This window comes from Myxocyprinus asiaticus, chromosome 14 (genome assembly GCF_019703515.2).
Source record: "Myxocyprinus asiaticus isolate MX2 ecotype Aquarium Trade chromosome 14, UBuf_Myxa_2, whole genome shotgun sequence".
NCBI lineage: Eukaryota > Metazoa > Chordata > Actinopteri > Cypriniformes > Catostomidae > Myxocyprinus > Myxocyprinus asiaticus.
Window position 1 is genome coordinate 1,094,617 of NC_059357.1, and position 15,296 is coordinate 1,109,912.

Consider the following 15,296-nt stretch of genomic DNA (forward strand, 5'->3'; position numbering starts at 1 on the left):
AAAGTTATTAACAGCTTTTAGCTTTTCACAAGCATTACCGAATTACGCTGAAGTTGGCCAAGTAGCGGAAAAACAGGAAGTCAGGTAATATCTTAGCAAAACTTTGTCCTATCGAAACAAAACTTGGCATGCTTCATCAGGACCATGATTTGAATGTACATGCAAAGTTTGGTGACTGCCACCTACGGGTAAAAAAAATAAATCAAAAATTTATATTTTTGCCCATTACTTTTTAACAGTTTTTCCTAAAATCATGAGGTTGGCGTCTATGGATTCCTTCAGTCATAAGGATTTGGTACCAATTTTTGGTTTTTATATGGCCATATTGGCTCTTGACTATTTTGAATAAAATATTAAGTAATATATCTTTTGAATGGTTTGTCAGACTTAAACGAAAATTGGTGTACATCTTCGTAATCATATTTCGAGAATTCCTGAGTAGTTTGGAGACAGCGCCACATAGTGGTCAAAATGCTTAGTAACAAAACTTATGTATCATTGCTTCCTTATCCTAAGTCTTCAGAAAATGGTGGATTTAAATAAAAACATGGATGAACAACAAATGTGTATTCAGACCCCCCCACTTTTTATTATTATTATAGTCATTGGGGTTAAACTTACTGAAATGTCAAAAGAATGCTCATTAACACTGACATTTCTCTTTCTTCCGTGATACTCAACAGTGATTTTCCAGAGTTGTCAACAATTTCATGTAGTTTTTCATGACGTCTCTGCTGAGGGGAAGCTGCTGGTCTGTTTGCCAGTTTTAGAGAGGATTTGGTCAGTTTCAGCTGGTCAGAATGGGAGACCGCTGGACAACCAGGTGAACCAGCTGGTCAGGGTGGGAAACGAGTTTAAACTAACCAAGACCAGATCAAAAATCCATCTTAGGCTGATTTTTTTTTCAACAGGTGTAGGCATTACACAAGCACAACACAGTAAATATGAAGTCAAGACCTCAGATACTTGGTAAAGCAGTTTTTAAAAAGCCATTTTATTGCAATTATACCAAAGATTTGACAAAACTCTCCAGATATCATTCAGGAGCTGCAGAGACAGATCATAACACAATATCACAAAGTCATTATTGGGTGACAATGAGAATGCAAGAGAAAAAGAGAGATAGAGAGAGAAATGCTCATGAACTATTCATACATAATCAATAATGGTAAATTTCTCTCACTTCCCAGCAGTGTGAGCGAAAAAGCAGAAACTGAGCACAAGCTTTCCGGAGGGAGATTTCTTTAGAACATGCAAAGCATTGCCATGCTAAGAACCCCTTGACTTCTTTTCTCCTTTGTCTGTCTGAAACTCCCCCCAAAAGAAGAGGGATCCAATATAGAATGCAGAGAATCAATTATGTTGAGAAATAATGATCGGAAAGGTAACCATGGAAACCCAACCATTATCCATGTTTCAAAAACTCCCGCCAAATGTGGGTTCCGCACAAGCCCGCCCCGTGCCGCCGTGCTCAGAGTTTACAGTGTGTGTGTGTGTGTGTGTGAGAGAAACCGTCTACCCCTCCACCCTTCATGCCCTGAACATTAATAAAAGACACATATACTGAAAATAAATGACCAAAAACAGAAAAATAGTAATCCAAAGAGTAGATTTTTAAGGCTATAGTGCATAGTGCCATGTCTAAATGAGTTTGTGCATTGCCTACTCTATCTGTATTCCTTCAATCCGATGCACTAATGCGAAAACAGGTCCGTTGTTTTTGCTTAAAACAAAGAGGCACTAGTTTTTTCCCCTCCATTTCGTGTGCATATATGGTGGTGTGACAATCTCTGATACATTTGGTGCTTGCCTGCATTAATCTCAGAAATTCTTTCATGTGTAAAAGCCCAAAAGCGTAACTGTACGATACTACAAGTAGAGTTATCTGAAAAATGTATTTACCAGCAGAGGTGCAAGAAAGAGAGCGCTATCATAGTAGGGTACTATGTTCGTCTTTATACCATTACAAAAACTTGTGAATATAATACAGTTTTGTAGAAAGCAATGTTGCTTTGGTCCCCTTCAAATAAGTTTCTTAAAAACATTTTTTTTACTTCAGTTAGAAAAATAGATCCAGAATTGGGACTATCGTTGACGGAATGTGTCCTTACAAAAATATCATTTTGTTTTTTTTTGCTTCTATCCTAGACAATGACATGAAACACAAATTTGGTCCTCAATGTGAGTGAAGTTGTTCTGTGTGAACGCTGATTGTCAAGAGAACCATTATATGTCTGTGTGAATACACTATGGCACTAAAATAAGCAAAAAAATCTATCTCTGAGTTTTTATGGACGTTGCCATCCACGACTTGTGTGTGTTTCTGTGTGTGTGAAGAAATGCTGTAGTTCAGTGCTCAAGACAGCAGGGGGAGGTCCGTTCACTCTGGTTTGGGTTCGGCGGTTTCACTCTTGGCCTCCGCGTCTTCGTCACTCTCGATTCCGGAGCGGCTGACAATGCGACGCATGGTGAAGGGGAGATCTCCACGCCTGCACACATAGATTTGAACATCAGATATTCACCTGAACTCACAGTACAATGGAAGACTAAGCTCATCGTCCTTTTATGTTTTAAGTCTGCAACTAGGCTGCAACAAAAAGCCCCAGTATGTAGCCAGTGTACAGCGCATGCTTGTCACCGTGAGACATGAGTAGTTGTAGACACTACGATAAATTTGAAAATTGTTTGAAATCTACTCGATCAGTCATCAGGCGTGTCTCCAACAAGCAAATGAGCAGTAATGCGCAACAGCCAATGAAACTGTGAAAATTTAAATGGATTTTCCTTACCTCTAACTCACTCTACGGAAGAGAAAACACCTCCCCAACCACTGCCTCGTCCATATTTTTTCGTATCGATAGTCATTTACATAAGGTAAAAAATTGACCCACAAACTAGTCCATTACTTTTCTAGATGACTTTTCAACAAGTAAAAATGAGTAGTCATGCAATTCATACTAGCTACAGTCAATGATCTTGTAATTGATGCACCTAGTCTGCAGTTTGTTCTGGAAGTGCGCACCAGAACATCAATAAAGCGACCGAAAACAAGTAACTGAGTCATGAAATGTGCGCAGGGCAACAAGCTTCCGTTTTGTAGTCTAAAGGCCAAAAATGACTTCGGTTTTCCACATGTCGGTAAGTGATATTATGTGTGACGCAAATTTCGTCATCAGCAAATGCAAGACAGTACGAATCTTTGCCCGTTGGCGCGAATACGCCTGGCATCAACTGTGCTAAGCAAGTAGATATTTATATTAGAAAACAAGCCAAAACAAAAACAAAAGCGTATTTTGTTGCGGTGTATAATGAGGTGAAGACTACCCTCTCTCACCTTTCTGTTCACTTCAGTCCATCTTTAACTCAAACAAACTCTCTCTTATTAATAAAGCTGCGTATTGACAATTTTCTTCAGGATAAGAAATGCAGAGTGACACATATATTATGATTCAATAAGTCGAGTCATCACGTTATAATCTAGCTGCATTAAGCATGTGTGCTCGAGGGATGAGCGTCCCATGACAGAGTGTGCATCAGCCAGTGCAGTGTCAATCTCTCCCCCTTAGATCGGGACATTCACACAACTCATAGAAGAGACGCTGACCGCACAGAGAAATTACATTAAAGATGTACCGCATTAAATATACCCGCATTAAAGATGTAACTCATTAAATATAACACATTAAAGATGTAATGCATTAAATATAACCGCATTAAAGATGTAACGCATTAAATATACCCGCATTAAAGATGTAACTCATTAAATATAACACATTAAAGATGTAACGCATTAAATATAACCGCATTAAAGATGTACCGCATTAAATATAACCGCATTAAAGATGTAACACATTAAATATAACACATTAAAGATGTACCGCATTAAATATAACCGCATTAAATATAACACATTAAAGATGTAATGCATTAAATATAACCGCATTAAAGATGTAACGCATTAAATATAACGCATTAAAGATGTAACGCATTAAATATAACCGCATTAAAGATGTACAGCATTAAATATTATACGCATATATTTAACGCATTAAATATAACCGCATTAAAGATGTACCGCATTAAATATAACCGCATTAAAGATGTAACTCATTAAATATAACCGCATTAAAGATGTAACTAATTAAATATAACACATTAAAGATGTAACGCATTAAATATAACCGCATTAAAGATGTACCGCATTAAATATAACCGCATTAAAGATGTACCGCATTAAATATAACCGCATTAGAGATGTAACACATTAAATATAACACATTAAAGATTTAATGCATTAAATATAACCGCATTAAAGATGTAACGCATTAAATATAACGCATTAAAGATGTAACGCATTAAATATAACCACATTAAAGATGTACCGCATTAAATATAACCGCATTAGAGATGTACCACATTAAATATAACACATTAAAGATGTAATGCATTAAATATAACCGCATTAAAGATGTAACGCATTAAATATAACCGCATTAAAGATGTAACACATTAAATATAACACATTAAAGATGTACCGCATTAAATATAACCGCATTAAAGATGTACCGCATTAAATATAACCGCATTAAAGATGTACCGAATTAAAGATGTAACGCATTAAATATAACCGCATTAAAGATGTAACGCATTAAATATAACGCATTAAAGATGTAACGCATTAAATATAACCGCATTAAAGATGTACCGCATTAAATATAACCACATTAAAGATGTACCGCATTAAATATAACACATTAAAGATGTAACGCATTAAATATAACCGCATTAAAGATGTAACGCATTAAATATAACCGCATTAAAGATGTAACGCATTAAATATAACCGCATTAAAGATGTACCGAATTAAAGATGTAATGCATTAAATATAACCGCATTAGAGATGTAACACATTAAATATAACCGCATTATAACGCATTAAATATAACCGCATTAGAGATGTAACACATTAAATATAACCGCATTATAAAGCATTAAATATAACAGCATTAGAGATGTACCGCATTAAATATAACCACGTTAAAGATGTAATGCATTAAATATAACCGCATTAAAGATGTAACGCATTAAATATAACGCATTAAAGATGTAACGCATTAAATATAACCGCATTAAAGATGTACCGCATTAAATATAACCACATTAAAGATGTACCGCATTAAATATAACCGCATTAAAGATGTAACTCATTAAATATAACCGCATTAAATATGTACTGCATTAAATATAACCGCATTAAAGATGTAACGCATTAAATATAACCGCATTAAAGATGTACCGCATTAAATATAACCGCATTAGAGATGTACCGCATTAAATATAACCGCATTAAAGATGTAATGCATTAAATATAACCGCATTAAAGATGTAACACATTAAATATAACACATTAAAGATGTACCGCATTAAATATAACCGCATTAAAGATGTACCGCATTAAATATAACCGCATTAAAGATGTACCGAATTAAATATGTAATGCATTAAATATAACCGCATTAGAGATGTAACACATTAAATATAACCGCATTATAACGCATTAAATATAACCGCATTAGAGATGTAACACATTAAATATAACCGCATTATAACGCATTAAATATAACAGCATTAGAGATGTACCGCATTAAATATAACCACGTTAAAGATGTAACGTATTAAATATAACTGCATTAAAGATGTAACGCATTAAAGATGTAACGCATTAAATATAACCGCATTAACGATGTAACACATTAAATATAACCGCATTATATTTAATATATTATAACACCGGGCAGGCCTGGGTATCTCAGCGAGTATTGACGCTGACTATCACACCTGGAGTCACGAGTTCGAATCCAGGGGATGCTGAGTGACTCCAGCCAGGTCTCCTAAGCAACCAAATTGGCCTGGTTGCTAGGGAGGGTAGAGTCACATGGGTTAACCTCCTCGTGGTCGCTATAATGTGGTTCTCGCTCTCGGTGGGGCACATGGCGAGTTGTGCGTGGATGTCACGGAGGATAGCGTGAAGCCTCTACATGTGCTATGTCTCCGCGGTAACGCGCTCAACAAGCCACGTGATAAGATGCGCAGACTGGTCTCAGACGTGGAGGCAACAGAGTTTCATCCTCCGCAACCCAGACTGAGATGAGTCACTATGCCACCACGAGGACTTAGAGCGCAATGGGAATAGGGCATTCCAAATTGGAAAAAAAAAAAAAAAAAAAAAAAGAGCTCCTTTAAAGAGCTCCGGCTCCGCTTATTCCACAATGAGAATGCTTCTGTATTTACTTTTGTATTTTTTTAATTCCCTCATACTTTGTGATGTACATCAGCTGAAGCTGTTTGGAAAGTTTAGAGTGCATCTGTGATCTGTGTAATTCTTCCTCTCCTCAGTCAGTCGTGAACTGCAGTGCTGCTCTCATGCGTCATCATTACAGTTTAATATCATCTCATGTTACGTTAAATGACATCAAACGACAATTTTTTTTTTTTTATTGTCTACTAATCATTTCAGCCCTAGTTAAAAGAGTCTAATTTTAAATGCTAGAGTACTCAACCATGCATGAGACAAAATGGCATGCAGTCAAACTAAGTATACATTAGTATTAAGAATAAAGAGGTGTCATAGGGTATCCATGACATTGTGCAATATCACACACCTGAGTTTGCTCTTGAGACTGTTGACTTCGCGGTTCATGGCGTCGGCTGATTCGGTGGCGTCCTCCAGCTCTCTCTGCAGTTTCCTGCGGTTGGCATTCGCTCGCTGCGCCTCCTCCTCTGCCTCCTCCAACTGACGCTTCAACTGCTTCATGCGGCTGTTCAGCTTATCAGCCTGAAACCAATCAGAATCAGCCGTTAACCTCACAAGCTCCTCACCTAGACCTTGTTTTGTATGGTTTATGAGGTTGAGGAGAATTGGGTAGAATTGTCGTTACCTGGTCTTTATGTTGCTCTGAGTTGCGTCTCTCGTCGTCGACCTGCAGAATCACCTCCTTCAGCTTCTTCTCCGTTCGACGCACCAGTTTTGAAGCCTGTTGCCTCTCCCTAAACACACACACACACACACACACACACGTAAATTGCAGTAAGTCTGACATGAAAGCAGCATTAATATCAGGGCCAGTATTAGGATGCGATCTTTGGGACGCATTTTGATCTTTAGGGGTGGCAAGAGCTTTTCTCTTCGTCGAACCGGGGTAGGGGCTCCCTTGATCATTTCGCCATCCAACTGTAACTAGGGAGGGCTCAAGGAAAATCAAGGGGGCAATGCCCCCCCTTAGACCCAGCCATGAAAAATATAGTTTACTGTGTCCAGTGAAGAATTGATCACCAGCTGTACTCTCACCTGGTCTCAACATCGAGCTGCTCTTCCAGCTGAGCGATCTTGGCCTCCATGGCGGCGATAGCAGCCTTGTACTTGCTCTTGACGGTTCCCTCCAGCTCGGTCAGTTTGAGTTTCAGCTCCTTGTTCTGGCGCTCCATCTGTGATCGCGCCCCCTCCAGGCGCTGGGAGGTACTGCGCTCTGCCGTCAGCTCTATGTTCATCTGGTCCGTCTATAAAGAAGAGAGACAGTTTAACAATGTGTTCACAGAGAAACACTTGTGCGAATGCAAGAAACATATTTTGAATTCCAAACATAGTGATCCGTAATGGCTACAGAGTCTTAGTTGGGAAAAAGATATGCAAAGTAACACATTACTTTCCATATAAAGTAAAAATGTAGTGCAATTAGTTACATTGCCTTACTCCTAATAAAAGCAACACAAGTCTCAGTTAAAAGTAAAGTTTCCCAGTACTGCTCAGGTGTGTGTGTGTGTACCTGCAGCAGTGCTCTCTTCAGACGGTCGTTCACCAGCTCTGTGTTGTTCTGCTCCTCCTCCAACTCTTCCTCCAACTGAGCGATACGCGCCTCCAGACGCCTCCTCTCCTCTGAGCCCAGAGCACTGAACACACACAAACATTTTTATTAAACATTTTTGATTTTCGCCCAACTTTTTGGATGAGTACTGGACGATATACCAAATGAAACAATATATAGTTGTAGAAAATCGATTTTGGAGAAATGTCATGGATATAGACAACAGCATTTTAAGGTAAGGAATTGCCATTGCAGTTCAGACTCTCCCCTACCATTGTGCTAAATTTCATAACGTTTTACCAAATGCTTCTATGGGCTGCATAAGGCTTCAATGGCAGTCTTAATGTAAAAAATTACGTTTCTAGCCTACACGGTTCAAAGGTTATAAGCAGAAACGTAGGTGCAAATCTGACCTTTTGGTGGCGCTAGACGATTTGAGATAGAGACCCCAAATGTGCTACCAGAAATGTTCAGACTCGCCCCTACAAGTGTGCCAAATTTCGCAACTTTTTACCAAATTTTTCTATGGACAACATTAGACTTCAACTGCAGAGAAATAATAATAATAATAAAGCTAAAAGGTACAATTCAAGGTAAGGAATGGCCGTTGCATTCGCTTAACATTCAGTCAAAGTGTGGTTTTATGCAAAGTAATTCTGCAAAAATCAAAGTAAACACTTGTGTTCAAGACACAATAGTACTATTGTTAAACGTTCCTTTATGTTTATTTTTGATATATTTGTTATTTTATAATTCTTATAATAGAAGTTTTGGAATACCATAATAATGTTTGCCATATTAAGGATGGGTATTTTTGAGTAATTTTGTAGTAGAGTACTCAAACCCCCCAAAAACGATAATTTACTTGTAAATTAAAATGTAAGTTAAAAACAAGTATGACAGGTACGTGAAATTTGAACAAGAACGGTTTCAACAAGGTAACTTCAACAAACTATGCTCTTCTTTTGAAAAAATAAAAGAACAATATGCAATACAAAAAAAAAAAAAAAAACTGCTCAATGCAAGCAAATACAAAAAGAAAAATCTATTTGTGATATTCGTGTAGTGTTTTTTAATAGTCGACTAGCTGGTGCAGAACGAGTACTCGATTAGTCGATTACTCGTGCACATCCCTATTCCCTATATTGTAATGAGTTATTAACCAAAATTATATGTGATATATACATTTATGCTTGTATCGCTCACTCCTAATTTATACATGTGTGTGTGATACAGCCTGTACATGAGCAGGGTCGCAGCGGGTTTCTTAATTTATACTGCATATAGAAGTTTGTGTCTCTTACCCTTTGGATGCCATGTTGTTAACTTCATCCTGCAGTTCGTCTCTTTCCTGCTGCGCCTGTCGCTTCGCACGTTCTGCAGCTGCCAGTTCCTGTTAAGAGAGACAGACAGGTCAGTCAATCACACAGGGAGTTGTGCATTCAGAACTATGATGAGATATAAGAGAGATTCACAGACCTCCTGCATTTGGATCATCTCAGCCTCCATGCTCTTCACCTTCTTCTCGTTCTCTTTACTCTGAGCCAGAATCTCTTCTCTGGACACACGAGTGTCTTCTAATTCACGCAGTAGATCTTTCATCTGAGCCTAAAACACAAAGACATACATCTGAACTTCAACATCTTCAATGTCACTCAGAGTATCACAGAATGTTTATTTTCAATGAGCTCTGTTTGACGTTATTTCATCCCCATGGACCAATTTTATGCCATTTTTATGGAGCTGGAGAGCCCCTGATGACCATCCACTTTCAGAGAATGGAAAAGAGCAACTTCAAGATCATGCAAAATTTCTCCTTTTGTCTTCCACAGGAAACATTTTTTAAATGTACATACAAGGAATCAGAGTAAAAGTTTCTTGCCCATACGGTTCAAAAGTTAGGGTTGGCGTGAAGCAGAAACGTAAGTGGAACTTTGACCTGTTGGTGGCGCTAGACGGTTTGAGATAGAGACCCCAAATTTGCCACCAGGACTGTTCAGACTCACCCCTACCAGTGTGCCAAATTTCATTACTTTTTACAAAATGCTTCTATGGGCTGCATTAGACTTCAATGGCAGAGGAATAAAAATTCAGAGTAAAAAAAATACGTTTCTAGCCCAGACAGTTCAAAAGTTATAAGCAGAAGCGTAAGTGCAACTTTGACCTGTTGGTGGCGCTAGACGGTTTGAGACAGAGACCCCAAATTTGCCACCAGAACTGTTCAGACTCACCCCTACCAGTGTGCCAAATTTCTCTACTTTTTACCAAACGTTTCTATGGGTGGCATTAGACTTCAATGGCAGAGGAATAATAATAATAATAATAATAATAAGCAGAAAGCTAACAGATACAATAGAGCATTTGGCTGAAATTGAAGCCAATCTATACCTGTACTTTCTTTAGCTGTTTAAGCGCCTCATCACGGTTCTTGTTGGCCTGGTCAATGGCCGCCTCCAGCTCCTTCAGATCCAACTCCAGCTTCTTACGAGCTGCCATGGCAACTGAACGCTGTTTACGCTCGTCCTCCAACTCCATCTCCATCTCACGGACCTGAAAACAAACAGAATTAATACAGCTGTACACGTCACGTGCAAAAATGTTTTTAACGCAACTCCCTACAATCTTTGCTGAACTGCGCATACTTACCAGAGTAACTAGAATGAGTACCGATTTTTGCAATCTTGAGGTTTTTTTGTAACAGATGAATGATTAGCATTCGACTAGTGAGGGCACAACCTAAGAGTCACCTCGTCTCATCTTCGTACCTGTTTAATCAGCTGTCTCTTTTTCTCTTCTCCCAGCTCATCTCGGCCCTGCAGGTCTCTCTCGTACTGCGCCTTCATGGCCTGCATGTTCACCTCCAGACGCAGTTTGGCATCTTCAGTGGCCTGCAGCTCATCCTCCAGCTCCTCCAGCTGTGTCCTCATCTCCTCCAGTTGCTGCTCCATACCACGCTTGGACTTCTCCAGCTCATGCACCTGAGAGAGAATGGAGAGGAAATCGTGAGAAGATTCCAGCTGAGAAATCATGAAGCATATCTCGGGTGTCTCAGACAACTCTTAAGTCTCTTACACTCTTGCCCACGTCATCTTTAGAGGACACTAGGTCTTCCATCTCTGCTCGCAGCAGTTTATTGGTGCGGTCCAGTTCTTCCTTCAGGTCTGTGAGGGTCTCCAGCTCTCGGGCGAGCGCCAGCGCACGAGTCTCTTTCTCGCGAGCTTCGGCCTCAGCCCGGTCACGCTCCTCTGCATAACGGCCAGAGATGGACTTCTCCTCGGCTAGCATCTACAGAGAAACAGCATATCAATCCATTAGACAAAGTGTATGCCTGTTAGTTTGACAAAGCCTTGCCTAGAACAACAATTTGTTTCAAAGTTGGAGTAAAACCATGGTATTTTTTGGGGGATTTTTAATTGTACATTACAAGAAAACTGTCCAATCATTTGGAAAAAAAATTAAGCATACTAAGTCAGAACAGTCTGAAGGTCTGTGCCAAGTTTGGAAGCTCGAGGAGGAGTTTTTTGGTCTCGGTTTAAAGATTTAAACAAAAGTCAAGTTTGTACAATACCAGTATGATGGATTTGTCAAGCCAGCCTAACTGACCAGAAATAGCAAGACCTGTATTCTTGCCATGTTCTACGATTTTTAACATTTTACTAGCGTTTCTCACCTGGTCAAACTTCTTCTGTTTCTTCTCCAGGTTAGACACAATCTGTCTCAAGTGGTCCTGGTCCACCACCATGTCGTCCAGCTCCTGCTGTAGACGTGTCTTGGTTTTATCCAATTTGTCGTAGGCGGCGTTTCTCTCATCCAGGCGCTGCGTGACGGCCTCCAGGTCTCGCTGCAAACGCTTCTTGTGTTCCTCAACGTTCTCCAGAGAACCGGCCTCCTGCTCCATCTTCTTCTTCATCTCGACCAGCTACAGGAAGACAGAGAAAGCCAAATATTGCTCAAACATCTTCATCTAGTGGAAAAGTAGAGCTGGTGCTGTGGAACTGTAGTAGGGATGGGTCAGTATAGTCACCTAATCAGCTAGTGGACTACATATACATTTACATCCTTTCAATTATGTGTAGGTTTTACACATCCCTGAACTGCAGTACCTGGGCCTGCATGGTGCTCATCTGTTTCTCCAGGTTCTTCTTGGCCTCCTCCTCTTCATCCAGTTGTTCTTTCAGGCCGTGCTGCTCGTCTTCCAGCTGACGCAGACGCGTGTTGAGAGACAGTTTCTGTCGAGTTTCCTCTTGCAGAAGTTCCTGCAACCACAAACAAATTTAGTGAGTGAAATGGCAAGAGAAACAGCGAGTGAGAGCTCCAGACGTCCTATAATTCCACAGTGTGTCATACCTGCACGTCCTGTAGCTGAGACTCTACGGTGGAGCAGTCCTTTGATGCCTTTATGGACTTGCCCTCGGCTTCACTCAATAGACTGTTGACATTATCGAGCTCCACCTGCAGAGTCGGATAAAACAGCACAACTCCATTCATGACAAAAAAAATGGTGCACTCAGTTATTTTGTTGTGCTGGTCAATATGGTCGGCTTGCACTTACACTGCCACCTAGGGGTGTGGATGCAGCATCATTTAAATGCAAAAGTTTTTAAGTTACAGATGCCACTGTAGAAATTCACTATTCATATAGTCAGTCCTGATTAATTCACTCCATTAGTAAAATGCCCAATAACTTGGCAGTTACTGAGATTAAGCGAGTAGAATTCAGCTGGTCATGTGATCATAATATGGCCGCCCCCATGAGGGGACCATCTCCATGTAAAATAAAATAGCTTTTTTCTGATATGAGTCTTCATCTCATCCAAGTGCTCATGATTTTATAATTGTGTTTCAAACTTATTATTATTTTTTGTTTATGATAAAACTTTTTAAATGAGGAAAAAATGTGTGCACCTTTAATTACAATAATCAGGTAAATTTAAAGGACAGCCAGACAGTTTGGATATAAGCAGGCCCATAAGGAATCAGCAGAGGTTTACACATTTTCTGCACCGAATTTGGAAGAAAATATTCAGAATTCTGCGAAAAAGACTTTAAAAATATGGTAAATGTGTTAACAGAGCTGAGAGTACTATATGCTTATTGGTAGTTTTAAAAGCATTTTCCATGATTTTTCCAGTGGCTCATGACTACTGGATAAGGATTTTTAAAAACAGCGCTTGCAAATAATGTCTAGCTAAGTAAATATTTATAGAGCTGAGAATAACGTGAACAGATCGTTGTCCACTATAGAAATTTTCAAAACTTTTTACAATTTTATTCATTTCCATGACTTTTGCAGGCCTGGAAATCACAATTTTAATGTTCCCTAATTATTTCTAGAAACAAAATTCTTTACTTGGGTCATGCAGAGTCCAATGGGTCGCATCCTTTTTAAGCCCCGCCCACTAGATTTTTCGCCATTTGTAATTTTCAGAAAAACCTACTTTTCCGAACTCCTCCTACACCGTATGTCCGAATCGCTCAAAATTTTGCATGCATCATCTAAAGACACTCATGCCAAAAAGTTACGAGATTCATGAAGATAGACCGAATCGTGCTTGCATACGGCATCAATGAATTCGACGGCGACCATGCCAAAATGGAAGTGAGGATGTACCTGCCCAACGCTTTCGCGCATTGACACAAAACTTGGTTGTGGCGAGCAGGGCGGGGCCGAGCGGCGTCTGAGCAGAGCGAGGCCGGGAAGATAATTGGTGAATGAGCTCCCGCTTCCCCTCACTGGAATGTGAGACCGGTGTGGCACACAGGTGGACCTCATTCGCCACTTATCTTCCTGGCCTCGCTCTGCCCAGACGCCGCTTGGCCCCGCCTTGCTCGCCACATTGGTATATGTCATCACAAGCATGACGTGAGGGTACCTGCACAGTTTCAGCACAGCGCCACCTAGTGGTCAAGAAATCTGAAAAAAGGTATATATTTTTGCCTATTACTTCAGAATAACTTGGCCTAAAGTCATGAGAGTGGTCGCTTTAGATTCCTTGGGGCATATGGAGTCAAATAATACCCAATTTTCCCTGGTCGGCCATACATTGGGTCCGCCATTTTGAATTCAATGAAAAACCTACTTTTTCAAACTCCTCTTAAGCTGTATCGTCGATTTGCATGAAATTTGCCAACAAGATGCCAATAAGGATCTGAGCCTGTATCTCAAGAACGCTTTGACATGAAACCTCATACATGGCATTATGACTGAGCCCTGACAATACCATATCAATTTGGTGATGGTGCCACCTATTGTTCAAAAGTTATAAGCACTTGTATTACACTACAAATCATTAATCTAATACTGTATTTTTTTCACCACTCTAAATTCAATCAAGATGTTTGCCATTGGAGTTCTTGGACCTGTCATTGCTGCTTGCAGCTAAATTTTGTAAGTTACTCTGGATAAAAGTGTCTGCTAAATGACTAAATATAAATGTAAATGAACGTACAAGGGTCAGAAAATGTGTAGAACTTTGTGAATGACAGGCATTCCAATTCTACTGATTTCTATGGCTGCAGATTCCATGCTGGCTTGGATACGAGGTCTTTACACACCTGCATCTTGGCGACTTTCTCTGAGAGTTCCAGACGGTGTCTCTCGCTCTCCGTGTGTTTGACCTGCAGCTCCTGCAGCTGCGTCTCGGCTTTCTTCCTGCGGTGTTCAGATTCTCCTTTACCCTGCATGAACGTCTTCAGCTCGATCTGCAGCTCATTCCTCTCGGACTCCAGAGCCTGTTTGGCCTTCTCCACCGACACCTTATTCTACGGAGACAGAGAAACATGGCATGTGACTACATATCTGATATTTGATACATGGACCAGTAAGATTGAACTGTGACAGAAATGGAAAACATGCTACGGACAAAACTTATTGTCATACGTGCTTGTTGCAGACATGGCTAGTTTGAACTAAAACCAACATTTAAACAAAACTGCATGACTGTGTCTTACCCGTTTGACTTGTTCTAGTTGCTCATTGAGCTCGTCGAAGGCCTGACTGTGTTTTTGTCTCATCTCGGCCACCAGTTGCTCGTGAACTTTAGCTTCATCCTCCAGAGTCTTCTTCAAATGAGCCACCTCAGTTTCACGCTTCGACCTGCACGAAAATCATGTAACACTTTACGATAAAGTTCCGTGTTAACATTAGTAAATGCTTTTGGTATCATGAACTAACAATATTTTTTACAGCATTTATTAATCTTGGTTAATGTTAATTTATAAATGTACAATTGTTCAATGTTAGTTCATGATACATTCATTAATGTTAACATGTGCAACTCTTAATGTTAAAAATGTCTTTGTATTAGGACAGCTGATTAAGTGTGATTAATTATATGAAAAATTACTCAAAGAGATTAACGCAATTAATCATGCCCCCGATTCATATGTAAATTCCATAACAAGGAATGTTCCTACGATCAGAGCAATTTAAGC

At 39.7% G+C, this 15,296-nt stretch overlaps 1 protein-coding gene across 3 annotated transcripts in view; it reads right to left on the bottom strand.

Annotated features, from left to right (window-relative positions):
* Positions 1 to 975: 975 nt before the first annotated feature.
* The window catches only part of LOC127451263 (myosin-9-like), a 66,707-nt gene continuing 52,386 nt past the window's right edge, over positions 976 to 15,296 (bottom strand). For all 3 annotated transcript variants that reach the window (XM_051715805.1, XM_051715804.1, XM_051715807.1), the window contains 15 exons: positions 14,814 to 14,958; positions 14,418 to 14,624; positions 12,210 to 12,314; positions 11,966 to 12,118; positions 11,533 to 11,781; positions 10,935 to 11,147; positions 10,628 to 10,840; positions 10,251 to 10,412; positions 9,342 to 9,470; positions 9,167 to 9,255; positions 7,824 to 7,947; positions 7,349 to 7,557; positions 6,939 to 7,047; positions 6,663 to 6,835; positions 976 to 2,489 (listed from right to left, as the gene is read on the bottom strand). In XM_051715805.1, coding sequence (XP_051571765.1) covers positions 2,381 to 2,489; positions 6,663 to 6,835; positions 6,939 to 7,047; positions 7,349 to 7,557; positions 7,824 to 7,947; positions 9,167 to 9,255; positions 9,342 to 9,470; positions 10,251 to 10,412; positions 10,628 to 10,840; positions 10,935 to 11,147; positions 11,533 to 11,781; positions 11,966 to 12,118; positions 12,210 to 12,314; positions 14,418 to 14,624; positions 14,814 to 14,958 — 2,389 coding nt within the window. In that variant the 3' untranslated portion in view covers positions 976 to 2,380. The remainder of the gene's footprint in view (positions 2,490 to 6,662; positions 6,836 to 6,938; positions 7,048 to 7,348; positions 7,558 to 7,823; positions 7,948 to 9,166; positions 9,256 to 9,341; positions 9,471 to 10,250; positions 10,413 to 10,627; positions 10,841 to 10,934; positions 11,148 to 11,532; positions 11,782 to 11,965; positions 12,119 to 12,209; positions 12,315 to 14,417; positions 14,625 to 14,813; positions 14,959 to 15,296) is intronic.